Here is an 18,435-nt window from a genome sequence, read left to right on the forward strand (position 1 = left end):
TCTTGGGACTTGCCAGGAGCAGGCAAGCAGGCAGGTGGGCGGGCGGGCGGCTGAGGAAACACTGGGGTATTCTGAGTACTTCATAGAAGACTAACTAGTGACTGCTTTGCACCTATTCTATTAATAAGTCAGTGAATCTCCAGTTGGTACTCTCCTTAATAGGTGGTATGCAGCAAAGTAAAACCAGATCTTACCTTACTCATGCAGAAGCCACCATCCCCACAGGCCCAGAATGGCTACAGAGAATGAGCCACATAAGCCTTTGCAGTAAAAACAGTCTCTGCCTAGGGTCAGGTAGGCCACTGGTGTGGTGTCTAAGAACCACAAGAAAAAAATGAGGTAAAGACACAGAAATGAATTCCTCTCCCAGAGCTATGACAGTAACAATGGGATTTTCAAGAAGGGTTCCATGTGACTTTATTCTAAACAACCAACCCACAGAACACAGACAATAAATGAAAATCAATGAAACTAAAGCTGATTCTCTGAAAGATTTAAAAAAAATTGACCTGCAATTTGACTGACCAAGAAAAACAGAGGACAAATTTCTAAAACCGGGGTGTATGGAAATGAAAGGGCCAGGAGGGCACCGTGAGCAGCCATGCGGCCAATGCTACCGCCAGCGACATAAAATTTACCAAGGCGGACACAAGAAACCACAAGCACAAGAAAATAAAGAGAACCTGAGCCAGCAGGATAGCTCTAATAGTACAGAGTGCCTGTTCAGTAAGCCCAAGGCCCTAAGTTCAAACCCTGGTATGAAAGCCTTACTATGAAGTTACAGTAATCATCAAGATAGCAAGGTGCTGGCAAAAGGACATTTAGACCAATGAAACAGAGCTAAGAGTCTGCAAGTAAATGTACATATTCCTGGTCAATTAATTTCAGCAAGAGTGGCAAGATAATCCACTGGATAATACTCTTTTCAATAAATGGTCCTGGGATAACTGGATATCCACATGTGAAAGAAAGATGCGAGCCGGGCAGTGGTGGCTCACACCTAGAATCCTAGCTACCCAGGAGACTGGGATCTAAGGATCTCAGTTCACCCTGGCACTGACATCCATAAGAGTCTTATCTCCAATTAACCACCAGAAAACCAGAAGTAGTGCTGTGACTCAACGTGGCAGAGCAGTAGCACTGAGCTAAAGAGCTCAGGGACAGCACCCAAGCCAGAGGTCAAGCCCCACAACCAACAACAACAACAAAGATGCAAGACTCATACCTTACACCATATATACAAATTAACTCCCACCAGGCACTGGTGGCTCATTCCTGTAATCCTACCTACTCAGTGGCTTGAAGTCAGCCCCAAGAGACAAAGCTTATCTCCAAATAACTAGCAAAAAGCCAGAAGTGGAATGTGGCTCAAGCAGTAGAGCACCAGAGGAAGCTCAGTAATGGAATTAAAAATAACAAGAACAACAAAGAGCTCCAAAGACAGTGAGGGAGGATGAAAGTGTCTACAATGAAACATACTGTCCATAACCCTCTCTGTATATCACCTTTACAGTAACTTATTATTAGAAAAAGAAACAAACTTCCAAGTACATTAAAGACTAACATACAAGCCAAGTCACGGTGGCCATTGCCTGTAATCCTAGCTACTCAGAAGGCTGATGAGATCTGAGGATCACGGTTCAAAGCCAGCCCAGGCACTAAAGACCCTAAGACTCCTATCTCCAGTTAAACACCAGAAAACCAGAAGTGGCACTATGGATCCAGGCGTAGGGCGTAGCCTTGAGCTGAAGAGCTCGGGGACATAGAATTATTTCTTAGATATCACACCCAAAGCACAGGTAACCAAAAGAAATGCAGGCAGACGATTTCAACATTTATGCTTCAAAAAATACTGTCGCCATTTATAAAGAAACAGAAAAACTTGGGGGGAAAAATTACATTAAGGGACACCAGAAAAACACAAGTTGCATGGTTTCCCCCTCATTTACAAAACCTAGAATGTGCCTATACATCTATTAAGTAAACACGCGGGCTAGTATGCAAGCGGTTACAAATGAATTAACTAAAGTACAAGAAACTCACGGAGAACTCAAATAGTATAATTTTTTAGAAAGACTAAGTCAAAGCCTAACAAAATAAGCAGCAAGGAATCAGTACTCACAGGAGGGGAATATGGGTGAAAGGGGAAAGGAGCAGACAAATGAGTAGTCTAGAATTCATTGTATACTCCACAAAATAAAGGAGGGAGGAATTTATATGTGTCGTCACTTTGAATCTTCAAAGAAAGCCAATACCCACTCCTGAAACCCCACTCCATATCATCAGGGAAATGCATTCCCTGCCTCCATCTCATCCCTCCTTTCCGAGAACTCGAACCGTCCTGGAGCTCCACATCTGCATGCCCACCTGGAGCAAGGGTCTGGGTGGAGCATAGAGCATGAGGTAGGCACTCCCCAACCCAAAAGACTGGAGCCAGACTCCCCAAGAGCCCTCTGCCAAGACCTGCCCTAATCCCTGGCGCCTTCTAGAGAAGTGGAGCCAAGGCTGCAGAGAAATACGATCCTCACAAGTGAGCCTCCTGCGGCCAGGAGTGTGGCCTAGTGGTAGAGTGCTTGCCTAGCATGCACAAAGACCCAGGTTCAATTCCTCGGTACCACATACACAGAAAAAAAAAACAGAAGTGGTGCTGTAGTTCAGTGGAGCCACTGGCCAAAAGGCCCTGAAGCCCCTGTCCTGGTGGTGCTCTGGCAGCTTGTAGGCCCAGAGCAGGACAACCCAAACGTCTACTAGGAGGCCTGGGCCTCCCACGAGGGCTGCTGATGCTGAGCTAGCTCAGGGCACTCTCCTCTTCCACAGCCCTCCACCCCACCACACACACTTCTGACTGGGGCTTAATTTGGGCATAACCACAATCCCACAGACAGTGCCAGGGGTAGTCCACAGAGCCAGAGCCACAGAGTGCTTCCCAGGCTTGTTGTACCCAGGAAGCACACATGTCCACCCACACACCCAGGAGAGGCACCAATCAGGAGACAGGGACGCCAGGTCAATCTTGGAGACAAGTCCCTAGGAGGGTCACAATAGACAGAGAAACTGGGAGACGTGTACAAACCTCTTGGCCCTCAGCACTGCTGCACCCCTCACCTCTGCAGGAGGCCTTGGTGTCTAGCAATCCATAGCCTGTACATTAATTACTATGGGGGCTGACTCTGCGTGTCCTAACGTGGTGACAGGGGCTGACTCTGCGTGTCCTAACGTGGTGACCAGGGCTCACTCTGCATGTCCTAACGTGGTGACATGGGGTTGACTCTGCGTGTCCTAACGTGGTGACCAGGGGTTGACTCTGCGTGTCCTAACGTCGTGACCAGGGGTTGACTCTGCGTGTCCTAACGTGGTGACGAGGGGTTGACTCTGCCTGTCCTAACGTGGTGACCAGGGGTTGACTCTGCGTGTCCTAACGTGGTGACCAGGGGTTGACTCTGCGTGTCCTAACGTGGTGACCAGGGGTTGATTCTGCGTGTCCTAACGTGGTGACCAGGGGTTGACTCTACGTGTCCTAACGTGGTGACCAGGGGTTGACTCTGCGTGTCCTAACGTGGTGACATGGGCTGACTCTGCATGTTCTAACGTGGTGACATGGGGCTGACTCTGCGTGTCCTAACATGGTGACATGGGGTTGACTCTGCGTGTCCTAACGTGGTGACCAGGGGTTGATTCTGCGTGTCCTAACGTGGTGACCAGGGGCTCACTCTGCATGTCCTAACGTGGTGACCAGGGGCTCACTCTGTGTGTCCTAACGTGGTGACGAGGGGTTGATTCTGCCTGTCCTAACGTGGTGACCAGGGGTTAACTCTGCGTGTCCTAACGTGGTGACCAGGGCTGACTCTGCGTGTCCTAATGTGGTGACCAGGGCTCACTCTGCGTGTCCTAACATGGTGACATGGGGTTGACTCTGCGTGTCCTAACGTGGTGACAGGGGTTGACTCTGCGTGTCCTAACGTGGTGACCAGGGGTTGACTCTGCGTGTCCTAACGTGGTGACCAGGGGTTGACTCTGCGTGTCCTAACGTGGTGACCAGGGGCTCACGCTGCGTGTCCTAACGTGGTGACCAGGGGTTGACTCTGCGTGCCCTAACGTGGTGACCAGGGGTTGACTCTGCGTGTCCTAACGTGGTGACCAGGGGTTGACTCTGCGTGTCCTAACGTGCTGACCAGGGGCTCACTCTGCGTGTCCTAACATGGTGACATGGGCTGACTCTGCGTGTTCTAACGTGGTGACATGGGGTTGACTCTGCGTGTCCTAACATGGTGACATGGGTTCACTCTGCGTGTCCTAACGTGGTGACATGGGGTTGACTCTGCGTGTCCTAACGTGGTGACAGGGGTTGACTCTGCGTGTCCTAACGTGGTGACCAGGGGTTGACTCTGCGTGCCCTAACGTGGTGACCAGGGGTTGACTCTGCGTGTCCTAACGTGGTGACCAGGGGCTGACTCTGCGTGTCCTAACGTGGTGACCAGGGGTTGACTCTGCGTGTCCTAACGTGGTGACCAGGGGCTCACGCTGCGTGTCCTAACGTGGTGACCAGGGGTTGACTCTGCGTGTCCTAACGTGGTGACCAGGGGTTGACTCTGCGTGTCCTAACGTGGTGACCAGGGGTTGACTCTGCGTGTCCTAACGTGGTGACAAGGGCTCACTCTGCATGTCCTAACATGGTGACATGGGTTCACTCTGCGTGTCCTAACGTGGTGACATGGGGTTGACTCTGCGTGTCCTAACGTGGTGATCAGGGGCTCACTCTGCGTGTCCTAACGTGGTGACAAGGGCTCACTCTGCATGTCCTAACATGGTGACATGGGCTCACTCTGCGTGTCCTAACGTGGTGATCAGGGGCTGACTCTGCGTGTCCTAACGTGGTGACCAGGGGTTGACTCTACGTGTCCTAACGTGGTGACCAGGGCTGACTCTGCGTGTCCTAACGTGGTGACCAGGGGTTGACTCTGCGTGTCCTAACGTGGTGACCAGGGGTTGACTCTGCGTGTCCTAACGTGGTGACCAGGGGTTGACTCTGCGTGTCCTAACGTGGTGACCAGGGGTTGACTCTGCGTGTCCTAACGTGGTGACCAGGGGCTCACGCTGCGTGTCCTAACGTGGTGACCAGGGGTTGACTCTGCGTGTCCTAACGTGGTAACAAGGGCTCACTCTGCATGTCCTAACATGGTGACATGGGCTCACTCTGCGTGTCCTAACGTGGTGATCAGGGGCTCACTCTGCATGTCCTAACGTGGTGACAAGGGCTCACTCTGCATGTCCTAACATGGTGACATGGGCTCACTCTGCGTGTCCTAACGTGGTGATCAGGGGCTGACTCTGCGTGTCCTAACGTGGTGACCAGGGGTTGACTCTACGTGTCCTAACGTGGTGACCAGGGGCTGACTCTGCGTGTCCTAACGTGGTGACCAGGGCTGACTCTGCGTGTCCTAACATGGTGACATGGGGTTGACTCTGCGTGTCCTAACGTGGTGACAGGGGTTGACTCTGCGTGTCCTAACGTGGTGACCAGGGGTTGACTCTGCGTGTCCTAACGTGGTGACCAGGGGTTGACTCTGCGTGTCCTAACGTGGTGACCAGGGGTTGACTCTGCGTGTCCTAACGTGGTGACCAGGGGTTGACTCTGCGTGTCCTAACGTGGTGACCAGGGGCTCACGCTGCGTGTCCTAACGTGGTGACCAGGGCTCACTCTGCGTGTCCTAACATGGTGACATGGGGTTGACTCTGCGTGTTCTAACGTGGTGACAGGGGTTGACTCTGTGTGTCCTAACGTGGTGACAGGGGTTGACTCTGCGTGTCCTAACGTGGTGACAGGGGTTGACTCTGCATGTCCTAACGTGGTGACCAGTGGCTCACTCTGCGTGTCCTAACGTGGTGACCAGGGGCTCACGCTGCGTGTCCTAACGTGGTGATCAGGGGCTCACTCTGCGTGTCCTAACGTGGTGACAAGGGCTCACTCTGCATGTCCTAACATGGTGACATGGGCTCACTCTGCGTGTCCTAACATGGTGACATGGGCTCACTCTGCGTGTCCTAACGTAGTGACCAGGGGTTGACTCTGCGTGTCCTAACGTGGTGACCAGGGGCTCACTCTGCGTGTCCTAACGTGGTGACCAGGGGCTCACTTGCGTGTCCTAATGTGCGTTACTAGGAGATTGATTTCTCGTGGCCTTTGCATGTTACTAACTGGGCTGATCATGCTACACTAATGCACATTAATAACAGAGGTTGACACACTCTCCTAACTGCGGTTAATAAATTAGTTTTTCCTCACTAATGCATGTTACTAACTCAAGGGTAATCTCAAGTATTCTACAGCACTCTAGACTTACTTCCTACACTAACTCGTTTTAACAACTTGGGGCTGACGGACACTGTAGTACCTTGTGGCTCAGTTATCACATCTCTCCTATGAAAGAGACACTCCATCTCACTCTTCACATTATTTATGCAGGCTCAAGCAACTCCTATATGGGTCCCAGAATGTCCTAGAATATCTCAGAAGCTCCCCCTTCCTTGATCTTCCCTCTGTGACTCCAGGACACACATCAATTCTTGTTCCTACTCCTTCACCCTAACCTTGCTGCTCAAGGATGACAACTACCTGTCTGCCCAAGCAAAGGGGCACCAACAGGGTCCCAGCACCCCATATTCCTCCTGGAAAGTGTGAGCAGAACAGCTGTAGAGTTGCCATGAAGAAAGAGTCACCAGTTTTCCAAAAGCCATTACCAATGTGGCAAAGGAACCAATCTGCGGGCCGGGAGTTTGGCCTAGTAAAAGAGTGCTTGCCTAGCATGCATGAAAACCTGGGTTCAATTCCTCAGTAGCACATACATAGAAAAAGCCGGAAGTGGTGCTGAGGCTCAAGTGGTGGAGGTCTAGCCTTGAAAAAGTCCAACGACAGTGCTCAGGCCCTGAGCTCAAGCCCAGGACTGGCAAAAAATAAATAAATAAAAGAACCAATCTGAGGGGCATCTATTATCTAGAAGTGGAGGCCAGACATACAAGCTAAAGCACAAGGAGATGCAGCCTAGACCCACCCATCATCAAACTGCAGACGGCACAGAGAATCTGAATCCCACCAGTGCAGGTAAGAAGCTCTCAGATAAAAAAAAAAAAAAAACAAAACCAGCCCTACACTGATCAGACAGTCAGCCCTGCAGAGTGAGCACTCAACTCACACCAACACGCTGACTTGCACATTCACAAACTCCCCAGAGCCAAGCTACTGGAGGTCGGCATATCCAGGCACATCCACAGGCCACGCAGGCACACACAGAAGCACCTCGAAATCACCAAACTATGCTCAGTGAGAGAAGACAGATATTAAAAAAAAAAAAAACTTACATACCACCAGAGCTGGTGACACACAGAGAAAACACTCCTCAACAAGAGCAGAGTCTGACAGGAGCGGGGCTGCATGTTACAAGGTGCAAAGCATCATAAACCCACACAACTGTCCTATTTTTTAAAAACCATAGCTACATGGGTGAAATGTATGGCAGTCACACCAGAGCTCAATGAAACCGTTAAAAGTGAAAAGGAAGAAAACAATCTATAGTCAAGGATCCCAGAGGTCTTTGTACTGCCCACCACGTGTGCCTCTGACACTCTTGCCCCTGAGGGGCATGCTACTCAGAAGCACAGCCAACACCAGTGACCCCCAGCCAGGGCGATTTACCTCTTGTGTCTGGCCAAATTGAACACTACCATCCACCCGGCCACCACTTCATCCTGACAGACGTGTCCAGAACATGCGGTGGAACTGCCAGGACTTCTCTGTTCCCAGTCTGCAACCTCAAGTAGAACCCTAAAGAAGGACACGCTGCCTCCCCCCACTCCTGTGCTGTCAAAGGCCAACACACCTATACTGTAGTAAGACATCACAAACAGCCTGAAATTGCTTCCAAGGAGTAAGGCAATGACAGCGGCAACACGGTGCCCAGAGAGGAGCAGGGCCTGGCCCCGGATGGGTGACTGAACATAGCTTCCTAGGCAAGTGATCTGGAAGATGTGGAAATAATCAATCCAAAGCACACAGACGTGGAAATCGGGTCTGCTCAGGCACAAGCACTGAGAGGGAGGAGGGATCGGAAGGACAGGGCACCAAGCTTCCTCAGGGCCTTGTGCATACAGTGTGTAAGGCAGCAAGTGGGCCACATTGCAGGGGCTGAGGCTCCTCTGAGAGCCGCACAGGAGGCCACACCTGCGGCCAGGACTGTTTGCAACACGCACACAGTCTCACTAAACAGCTGGCCAGCCATCCAGGCTGCTCCTTGCGATGGAGTAAAAATGAGCTGCTGCCCCAAAGGCCGACAGCCAAGCTCCTTGTTTGGTATGGAGGATGGGACAAGCTCTTGGAAAACACCTGACGGCACACACTCAAGCCTCACACCCATCCAGCAGCACAGACCAAAAGCCAGGTGGCATCCACTACCTCCTCTGTCCTTTTTATCATGCCAGTCCTGGGGCTTGGATTCAGGGCCTGGGTGCTGTCTGTGAGCATTTTTTGCTAATAGCTAATGTACTAGAACTTGAGTTACAACTCCACTTCCAGCTTTTTGGTGGCTAATTGGAAATAAACAGTCTCACGGATTTTTCTTGTCAGGCTGGCTTTGAACCACTATCCTCAGATTAAAGGCATGCATCACCAGGCCCGGCTTCCTTCACTGTCCTTAACCAGCTCTTCAGGGGTGAGTTCTACTTACTAACACACAAATGGGCTGAGCACCAGCCAAGGTCGCACATGTGATATGTGGCAGAAGATACTCCAGGGTCCATGTAGACCTGGAGTAGAGCCCCTGGGCCTCCACTGAGCCACAGCTACATTTTCTGCTTTGAAATCTCTATCAGCTCCTAGAATATGGAAGAGCCAAGCAGAGGGCCCAGTGAGGTACACACACAGGGGCCTAAGGCTGAGCCACATGACAGCCAAAGCCAAAGCAGTACCTGACCTGGTGGGAATCCAACAGTGGTGCTCCCGGGACCACATCCAAGGCACAGACAGGAAGACAAGAAAGCCAGGCAGAAACCTGAGAAGAAAAGGCAGCCTGGTGTCGGCCAAAGGGGTCCAGCCCATGTGAGGCAAGCCAGCTACAGCCAAGGGACTCAGGGTCTGGGTGCAGACACAGAGGAACAGAAGCAGCATGAAGATGGGGGTCAGAGCACAGACTCCTCGCAGGGACCAGAGTCTGAGTGTGGATGCAGAAGGGAAAACTCAACAAGGGAATAAGGGTCGGGTGCAAGTGGACAAGGGAGGGTAAACACACAGAGTGCTACCAGCACAGCTTCTCCCCATGTCACGAGAGGTCCCAGAGGACATTCTTTCACACCATGTCCACTTTAAGAGAATCCCTTTCTACTAAAACTGAACTTGAGGGCCAAGTGCCCCTGGCTCATGTCTGCAATCCTAGTTACACAGGAGGCTGAGATCCGAGGATCACAGTTCAAAGCAAGCACAGGTAGGAAAGACCATGAGACTCTTAGCTCCAATGAACTACCAAAAAGCCAGAAGTAGAGCTGTGGCTCAAGCGGTAGAACACTAGCCTTGAACAAAAACAGCTCATACACAGAGCTCAGAATTGGCACCAAAAAAAAATGGAGGGGGGGAACCTACAGAAGCTGCACAGGTGCTGTCAACCTCCATCAGGGCACGTCAGCCTCAGCATGGACTGGGTACAAAACCTCACACAGCTCAGGCATTCTGCTATAGAACCCACATCCCATAGGAGCCTGCTCCCAGAGCGGCCGGTCCCGCAGCTTGGTCACAGGAAAGTCTGAGAACCCACACACCCCTCTACTGATTCCGCACTCAAAGGCTCTCATCTGTGGCTCCTGAGCCCCACCCCAAGGTGGGTGTCAGTTCCCACATGCCTATAGAGACACTCTTAGCATAGGCTCATCCCAGGACTCCAGAGGAAGTCAGCCTGAGGCAGCGCTGCTCCACCCGCTCCTCACTCACACAGGCCCAAATCTACCCGCAGAATGGGGCTCGACATGAAACCCTGCAGGAGACAGCTGTGGCCTCTGACTGACCAGTGTGGACGCAGACACACCGCGTGTGAGCATCCTCACTAGGTGACCAACAGCTCTGCCCTTGGCACTTGCTTCAACAAACACTAAGGAAACATTTCATATTTCAAACCACCCCCAGACTCCAGCAATTCAGCACCTCAAGATGAGAGCGGGACACACAGAGATCAGCAGCTAAGTAAGAGACACTGAACTCCAAAGCCTGTCCACAACAGCAAGAGACACTGCACCCCAAAGCCTGTACAAAACAATGAGCCAAAGCCTGCCCACAATGCGAGGGGCATTGCACCCCAAGCCTGTGCATGACCTCATGGAGGCAGGCTGGGGGGAATGTAAGAGGTCAGTTTTAGGAGACCTGGAAGCTTCCAGCATAGAGCACAGAGCTGAAAACACACAACCAGAGGCCTTAACAGCAATATTCACAACAGCAGAACTACAAACACAGCCAAACCATGACTGGATGAAGTGTGGCCCATCGGTGACTGAGGAGTATGGCACTGACCCATGGACACACAGTCATAGGAGCTTTGACAACACCTTGCCCGGTGTTGTCACAAGCACCCAGCACAGGTAAGCCCATAGAAATGGAAAGAGACAGGCAGTGGGAAGTGGCTGGAGTTTCAATCAGAAAAAACGGTGGAGGGAAGAAAACAAGGGACACTTCTATACAGGGCTTCTTTATAAGGTAATACGAGTGTTCTAGAACTTACACAAGCCTGACAGCAGGAATCCCAAAGTGAAGGAGCGTGGGGCAGAGCCTAGTATGGGGAAAGCGGACACTGCTCATGGTTGCCGGAGCTGGGGGGAGTAGACACAGCTATGGCTGTGGGAGACCTTAGCCCTGCTTGAGTGGGGGGAGTGGACACCGCTGTGGCTGTGTGAGATCAGGCCTGCTGGAGTGGGGAGAGTGGACACTGCCGTGGCTGTGTGACATCAGGCCTGCTTGAGTGGGGGGAGTGGACACTGCCGTGGCTGTGTGAGATCAGGCCTGCTTGAGTGGGGAGAGTGGAAACTGCCGTGGCTGTGTGAGATCAGGCCTGCTTGAGTGGGGAGAGTGGACACTGCCGTGGCTGTGTGAGATCAGGCCTGCTTGAGTGGGGGGAGTGGACACTGCCGTGGCTGTGTGAGATCAGGCCTGTTTGAGTGGGGGGAGTGGACACTGCCGTGGCTGTGTGAGAGATCAGGCCTGCTTGAGTGGGGGGAGTGGACACCGCTGTGGCTGTGTGAGATCAGGCCTGCTGGAGTGGGGAGAGTGAACACTGCCATGGCTGTGAGAGAAATCAGGCCTGCTTGAGTGGGGGGGAGTGGACACTGCCGTGGCTGTGTGAGATCAGGCCTGCTGGAGTGGGGAGAGTGGAAACTGCCGTGGCTGTGTGAGAGATCAGGCCTGCTTGAGTGGGGAGAGTGGAAACTGCCGTGGCTGTGTGAGATCAGGCCTGCTTGAGTGGGGGGAGTGGACACTGCCGTGGCTGTGTGAGATCAGGCCTGCTTGAGGGGGGGAATGGACACTGCCGTGGCTGTGTGAGATCAGGCGTGCTTGAGTGGGGAGAGTGAACACTGCCGTGGCTGTGTGAGATCAGGCCTGCTTGAGTGGGGAGAGTGGACACTGCCGTGGCTGTGTGAGATCAGGCCTGCTTGAGTGGGGGGAGTGGACACTACCGTGGCTGTGTGAGAGGTCAGGCCTGCTTGAGTGGGGAGAGTGGAAACTGCCGTGGCTGTGTGAGAGATCAGGCCTGCTTGAGTGGGGAGAGTGGAAACTGCCGTGGCTGTGTGAGATCAGGCCTGCTTGAGTGGGGGGAGTGGACACTGCTGTGGCTGTGTGAGATCAGGCGTGCTTGAGTGTGGTGAGTGAACACCACCGTGGCTGTGTGAGATCAGGCCTGCTTGAGTGGGGAGAGTGGACACCACTGTGGCTGTGTGAGAGAAGAGATCAGGCCTGCTGGAGCTGGTGAGAGGAGACAATGCCATGGCTATATGAGATGAGATATCAGGCCTGCAGGAGCTGGTGGAGAGTAGACACTGCCATGGCTGTGTGAGAAATCAGGCCTGCTGGAGCTTGGGAGAGTGAATACTGCCGCGGCTATGTAAAAGGAAAGATCAGGCCTGCTGGAGTGGGGGAGAGTGGACACTGCCGTGGCTACTTTAGAGAAGAGATGAGGTCTGCTGGAATGGAGGAATCTAAAGCCAAGAGTCTCACGGTCCCACAAACAACAATACCTTCCACACTGATAGGGGAAGTCTGATAAAGAGGGCAACACCAGCACTGCAGGAAGGAGAAGGAAGAGGGTTAAGGCACCTGCCCAGAGTCCACTCCCACCCTAGCAGCACTGACTTGCCTCCCTCTGTCCCACAGCTCATGGACACCTGCTGACCATAAGCCTCAGTTCCTTCTGTGAGGAGCCCACACTCAGATTCTGCAATCCCAGGTCTGCCTGCAAAGGATTGCTGGAGAGTTGACTAAGCAAATGGTACCTTGCTCTGAATACACAGCAGGACTGAAGGGCTGAACAGCATGACAGGCAAGGGTGAAATCAGCCTCTAAAGCTGGCCTGCGCATCTTCATCTTCTCCATCCACTTCTAGTAAAAGTTCAAGGAGCCAAAATTTAGAAACCACTGGTCAAAACACCAGCCATGGCCATCTGACAGCGACAGACCCTGTCCACCCCAGGCCAATGACACCAGGAGTCTAAGTGTGGCAATCATGACCACAACATCAGAAAGTCACAAGTGCTCCTGGTCACCTGGGACCTTAGAGGTCTGGCCTGGGAAACATTCCTGAAGATCTGGTACAGTCACCAACTAAAGACCACCAAGATTCTCGGTGTGGCCTCACTTAGGGTGCAAACAGCCCTCACTCTGCAGGTAGAGGCAAAGACGACGTGCGTGCTCTGTGCTTGACACCTACACCTCCAATTTCTAATACTGGTGAATACTGGTCGTCACAATCTACATCAACAACTCTTCCCAGGCACCAATGGTGAATTTCGGTAATCCTGGAGACGCAGGAGGCCGAGATGGAAAGGATTGCCATTCAAAATCAGCCCAGGCAGGAAAAAAAAAAAAAAAAAAGGCTAAGAGACTCCATCTCCAAAATAATCAGAAAAACAAGCCCTGCTGAATGTATAGCTCCAGTGGTAGAGCACTAACTGAGTAAACCAAGCAAAACTCTGACTTCAAATTCCAGTACCATTAAACACACACACACACACACACACACACACACACACACACGCCACTGGGCACTTCCAGCTCACACCTGTAACTCTAGCTATGCAGAAGGCTCAGATCTAAGGATCACAGTTCAAAGCCAGCCCAAGCAGGAAACTCCATGGCACTCTTATCTCCAATAAACTACCAAAAAAAGCCAGAAATAGAGTTGTAGCTCAAGTGGTAGAGTGCTAGCCTTGAGCACAAAAGCTTAAGGACAGCACTCAGGCCTTGAGTTAAAGGCCTAGGGCCAGAAAATAAATACATACATACATACATACATACATACATACATATATATATAGAGAGAGAGAGATATCTTGTGTGTGTACACACACACCCCTTAAGGGCCTCTCATGTTAAGATCCTGAGTTAAAGTCCATGCACTAATGTCTTAGTAAGCACTTGCAGCAACGCGAAGGCCCTCAGCAGGAAGGCTGGGTAACTGCAGCCGGGCATCCTGCTGGACGCAAGGGTGCCAGGAGTGCTGATGAGAAAAGAAAAAGGGAACAAGATGTTCTGGCATTCCCGGAATAATTAAAATTTACATACACAGGCTGAGTGTACATCAGTGGCCAAGTGCATGCAAGTACAAGACCCTGGGCTCAATCCTGAGCACCCCACAAAAGTTCATCACACAGTATTTAAGAGGGTCACCTCTAAGTGGGGAGGAGGAAGTTTATGAATTGAGACTTTCAAAACTGCAGAGACAAAAACAAACCACCTATTACTTGTGCATAAAAGGAAAAATGTCCCTGCCATCTGTCTTGTCTATTTCAAAGTGGATGCCTTCCTCCTGTGGAACCAGACTCCCTATACAGCGGATGCGGGCACCTAGCACAGAGCAGAACTCAGACATCCACAGTCAAAAGTTCTTTCTCGTTGAACAGCACCAGAGGGGACATACACAGCATGGGTTCATGTCACACAAAGGCAAACAGAGCCACCAGAGGCTTTCCAACATCCAGAAGAAACCAAGGAATTAAAGTTTCCGTCATTAAAGAATTCACTGCTTTGTCCACTCAGGCTTCTACCCCACAAACTCCATAACCCAAACACCAACCAAAGAAAGAGGCCCAGGAATGCCAGTCTGCAGGGCATGCCCCAGCCCTAGAGAGAGCTAGCTCCACACTGTGCAATGGGCCAATGCTTCTCTATTCGGCCTGAATCTTAACTCGGCCTGTGGAATTCACATATATTGCTTACCAAAATAAAAAACTATGTTAAGAGGCACACATAGTGCAAAATACCATCATGACTTTAAGAAAAATAAAAACTTGGAGAAGTAAATTAAAGTATCCATTTTAATACCAATGGAGAGAGATGTATGTATACAATTAAAACACAATAAAGCCTACAACTCAGAATCAAAGATTGCTGGAAAGAATGTTTGCACAGCGAAATTCTTTTCCCTTTGAGACTAAAATGCCCCACCATGCCTAATTTTCCTGACATTTCTCAGGCTTTGAAGCCACAGCTAACGGATCTGAATCATCTGAACAAAACCATTTTACATGACATGCTACTGGGAGGCCTAGAATAGAAGGCTAAATATACAGGCTGTTGTAAAGCGAGACCCATGCGAAACTACACCAAGGTGTGTCCATGTCAAAGTCTGCAGGCAAGCAGGCAAGCACAGCACCCAGCGCCTGGAGGCTAGGTAACAACACACAAGGAGAGTGTCTGCCTTTTACTAAGAAAAACTGCAACCTAACGTGTGAACTCCGCTTCGTGACCCTCTCCCCACGAAGTCTGTATCAGGCTGGTGTCTGGTATGGGCGGCAGCACACACCTCCAGCCCTGGCACTGCCCCAACCGTTCACCTAGAGGAGGGAGGGAAGGAAGTACGTGGCCCCACGGCTCCATCTGGGACATTACCCTTTCTTCTTAGACAAGCGTGCTGCTTGGAGCCACATTCCGCTTTATTTGGGCTGGCGGTTTAAGTACCAGCAGTGGGGTGGCACGGTGGCTCCGGTACTGAACTAGGGGGGCTCCCCCTGCCTCCCAGAGGAGGGCACGCCCCCTCCCCCGCGGGTCTCTTAGGTGGGAGCAGAGACCAGGGAGGGTAGCCGGGCAAAATGATGGGGTCCTACACCTCGGGAGGCCAGGGCCCTGCAGGGCCAGGCTTGTGGCTCCGGTCAGGACCGACAGGCAGGACTTCGGGAGAGAGGTCCAGGAGCAGGGGGCAGTGTGGAGGCCAAGGTCCCGGGTCCGAGAGCCCGGGGCAGGCATCGGGGCCAAGAGGTCTGGGGTGGAAAGTCGAGGCTCAGCGTCAAGAAGACGTCCTGGACCGGCCGAGCAAGGGAACCAAACCTGGAGGCGGGAGGTCTGAGCCCGGGGCCCGGGGCAGTGAGGGGAGACCCGGGTTCCAGCGCGGGCCGGGCCCCGGCTGCGGTGCCGGTGGGGAGGCCCGGGGCCCGCGCGCCCGCGGCCGGCCGGGCTGGGCTGCGGCGGGGGGCGTCCGGGCGCGGGCCGCGGAGGGCGTGCCGGGCGGGGTGTCCGGGCCCGGGCGGCGGGGGGCCCGGCCCCGCCGGCAGCCCCTCCCCGGCCGACGGCGCGGCACTTACGTCGTCGAAGAGCGAGCCCACGTTGGCCGTGACCAGCAGCACCGCGGTGCCCGGGGCAGCCGCCCTCCCCGCCATGGTGCCCGGGCGGCGCGGGCGCTGGGCTGGGCGGCGGCGGCCGCTTCCTGCGGGCCCGGCGGGGCCGGGGTCTCGCGGGGCCGCGGGGCGTCAGCTGCGCTGGGGGGCGGCCCCCGGACGCATCGCGGGCTCGGCGGGTCGGGCCGGGCCTGGCCGGGGCTCCGGCCTCGCGCTCGCTCGCTCTTCGCCGCGCCGCGGCCCCGCGCCCGCTCGCCGCCGCCGCCGCGCCTCACAGCGGCCCGCGCGCAGCCATTAGACCCGCCGGGAAAGTTCCCGCAGCGGCCGCCGCCGACTCGGGCTCGGGCACGCCCCGCCCCGCGAGGGCGGGGCCTCGGGGGGCGGGGCCTCCGGGCGGCCCTGGGGGCGGGGCCGGGCCGGGGCGGGGCCTCTGGGCGGCCGTGGGGCCGAATCCGGGCGGGTGCGGGAAGGAGCCGGCGGCGGAGGGAGGGGCGGGGCGTGCGTGGCCGGCGGCTCTGGCCCGAGCCGGGCCTGCTGGTGGGCGGGGCCTGCGGGCAGAGGCCGAGCCTCGGCGGGGCGGGACCTGAGGAAGCCTCGGGGCCTGCGCGGAACCGCGGGTGGGGCGGAGTCTGCTCCCAGGAGCAGAGCTTGAGCGGGGCGGGGCCTGGGGACGGGGCGGGGCCTGAGGGCCAGGCCGGGCCGCTCTCCGGGCCGCCCTTCTGTCAGTTAGACCTCCGCCCTCGCGGCGGCGCGCTGACGCCGCCCCGTCCTCCCGTGACGTCACGGCCGGGCTCCGACACCGCCTCTTAAAGGAGCCGCGCGCGGCCTGCCCCGGGCGGGCCGGGGACGCCAGAGCCCTCCGGCCCGGCTGCGTCCTGCAGAGCCGAGCCTCGGTGGAGGCGGGGCCGAGCCCGGGTCTGCTCGGAGGAGGGGAGGAGGAGGGGGAGGAGCAGCCGCGGTCCGCCGCGAACCCCGGCCCCGCCGGAGGACGGGCGTCTGCACTTCCTGGCTCCTCTTCTCGGTACCGAGTCCCGAAGCTTGCCGTACGGGCGCGGGCTGTGCGGCCCACGCGGGGCGGCTGCACGGCCAGCTGCGGCCCACACGCCGGACCCACCGAGGGCAGCTCCGCACCTTCGCTGGGCGCGGCCGGATTAGGAGTTCAGTAAACACGGGGAGCGGAGGGGCGAGGGCAGACACGGGGATGTGGAGCAAGTCCGGGCCGACCCGGACCCGAGCCCCCTCCCCGCCACGCGGGACCGCGCACCGAGCCCCCTCCCCGCCACGGGGGACCGCGGCCCCATCCCCCTCCCCGCCACGCGGGACCGCGCACCGAGCCCCCTCCCCGCCACGGGGGACCGCGGCCCCATCCCCCTCCCCGCCACGCGGGACCGCGCACCGATCACCCTCCCCGCCACGGGGACCGCGCACCGAGCCCACAGGCAGTGAAAGCCACGGTGCTGTGGAGTCCTAGGTGTCCCTAATGTTAAGTGTTGCAGGCTCTTATCTCTTAAAAGACACGTTGGGCCACACATTGATTTAATGCATGCGGATATCGCTGGATGTGTAGCAGTGTTGAACGGAAGGGGGAAGGGCCGCGGTGGCAGGACAGATGGAGGGTGGCTGGGCCCGCAGAGACAGCCACCGCCACCCCCCTCAGAGGCACCCAGGACGATCCTGCTCTGTCGAGGAGTCACCACCTCTGGAGGATCCACCCCCACCCCATTCCTGCTTGCACAGACCACTCCTGATGGTACCCAGATCCATCTGATGTGTAACTCAGTAAGTGTCCAGAGGGGCTGAACTGTTTCAAACTTCATAGGTTTCAGCCCTGACTCCCGTGGCAGCATCAGCTGGAGGCTGTCTGAAAACCATGTCAGTTAAACACGATCCTAAGGTAGCACCCCAGTCCAACAGGATCCCAGGCTTGAAAGGAGACATGGGACAGCTCAAGTGCTGTCCACCCTGCTCTGGATGCACACGTCAGGTCCCACGAGCACCCAGCAAACGCAGGAGCCCTCACCCTGGCCACCCTGGCTGGAGCTGACCTTGGGCTTCCAGCCTCCAGAAATGTGGGACATAAATGTCTTTTGCTGAAGCCTCCCCCCACCTCCCCAAGCGCAGTCTGTGTGTCCAGTATTTTGTTACAGCAGTCCAAGCTGCAAATGTGGTCTCTCTAGCACAGCCAGGCATACCCTTCATAGAAGCCAGCCACTGTACGGTCTGGGGCTTCCTGGAAGCTGCTTCACAGTGAATGGCCTGCTCTTCCCCCTCGGGGTCATCTCCCTCAAGCGCCAGTGCTGGTGGCCCATCAGTTCCGTGGGCCTTCACATGGTGTCGGCATGGTTGTAAAAACCCCATTCCTTTACCCAGGAGAGCCTGGGCACTGCCACTGTGCTCTTGGGAGTCTAGGAAGGAGATGAGGCCCAAGCCTTTCTTGAGTCAACAGTATCCTGTGAGGCTTTTGGAAAGGGCAGCAGAGCGGCCTCCAGATAGCACAGCATCACTTAGTCCAAGACGGTACCAAGTCATTTAGGGCTCCAGCTGTCAGGCAGCGGAAGGCCTTGCATCCCAGATTCCTCTTGGATG

The 18,435-nt window shown here is 54.9% G+C and overlaps 1 protein-coding gene across 2 annotated transcripts in view; it reads right to left on the reverse strand.

The window, feature by feature from the left end:
- Inpp5a (inositol polyphosphate-5-phosphatase A) overlaps nt 1–16,152 on the reverse strand; it is a 176,945-nt gene extending 160,793 nt beyond the window's left edge. Inside the window, exon 1 of one of the 2 annotated variants that reach the window (XM_090345575.1) lies at nt 15,817–16,152. In XM_090345575.1, the coding sequence (XP_090201701.1) occupies nt 15,817–15,891 (75 nt within the window). In that variant the 5' untranslated portion in view covers nt 15,892–16,152. The remainder of the gene's footprint in view (nt 1–15,816) is intronic. The other variant, XM_090345574.1, reaches the window with a different exon arrangement.
- Nucleotides 16,153–18,435: the final 2,283 nt, after the last annotated feature.

This window comes from Megascapheus bottae, chromosome 15, assembly GCF_031878675.1.
Source record: "Megascapheus bottae isolate mThoBot1 chromosome 15, mThoBot2.hap1, whole genome shotgun sequence".
NCBI classification, from domain to species: domain Eukaryota; kingdom Metazoa; phylum Chordata; class Mammalia; order Rodentia; family Geomyidae; genus Megascapheus; species Megascapheus bottae.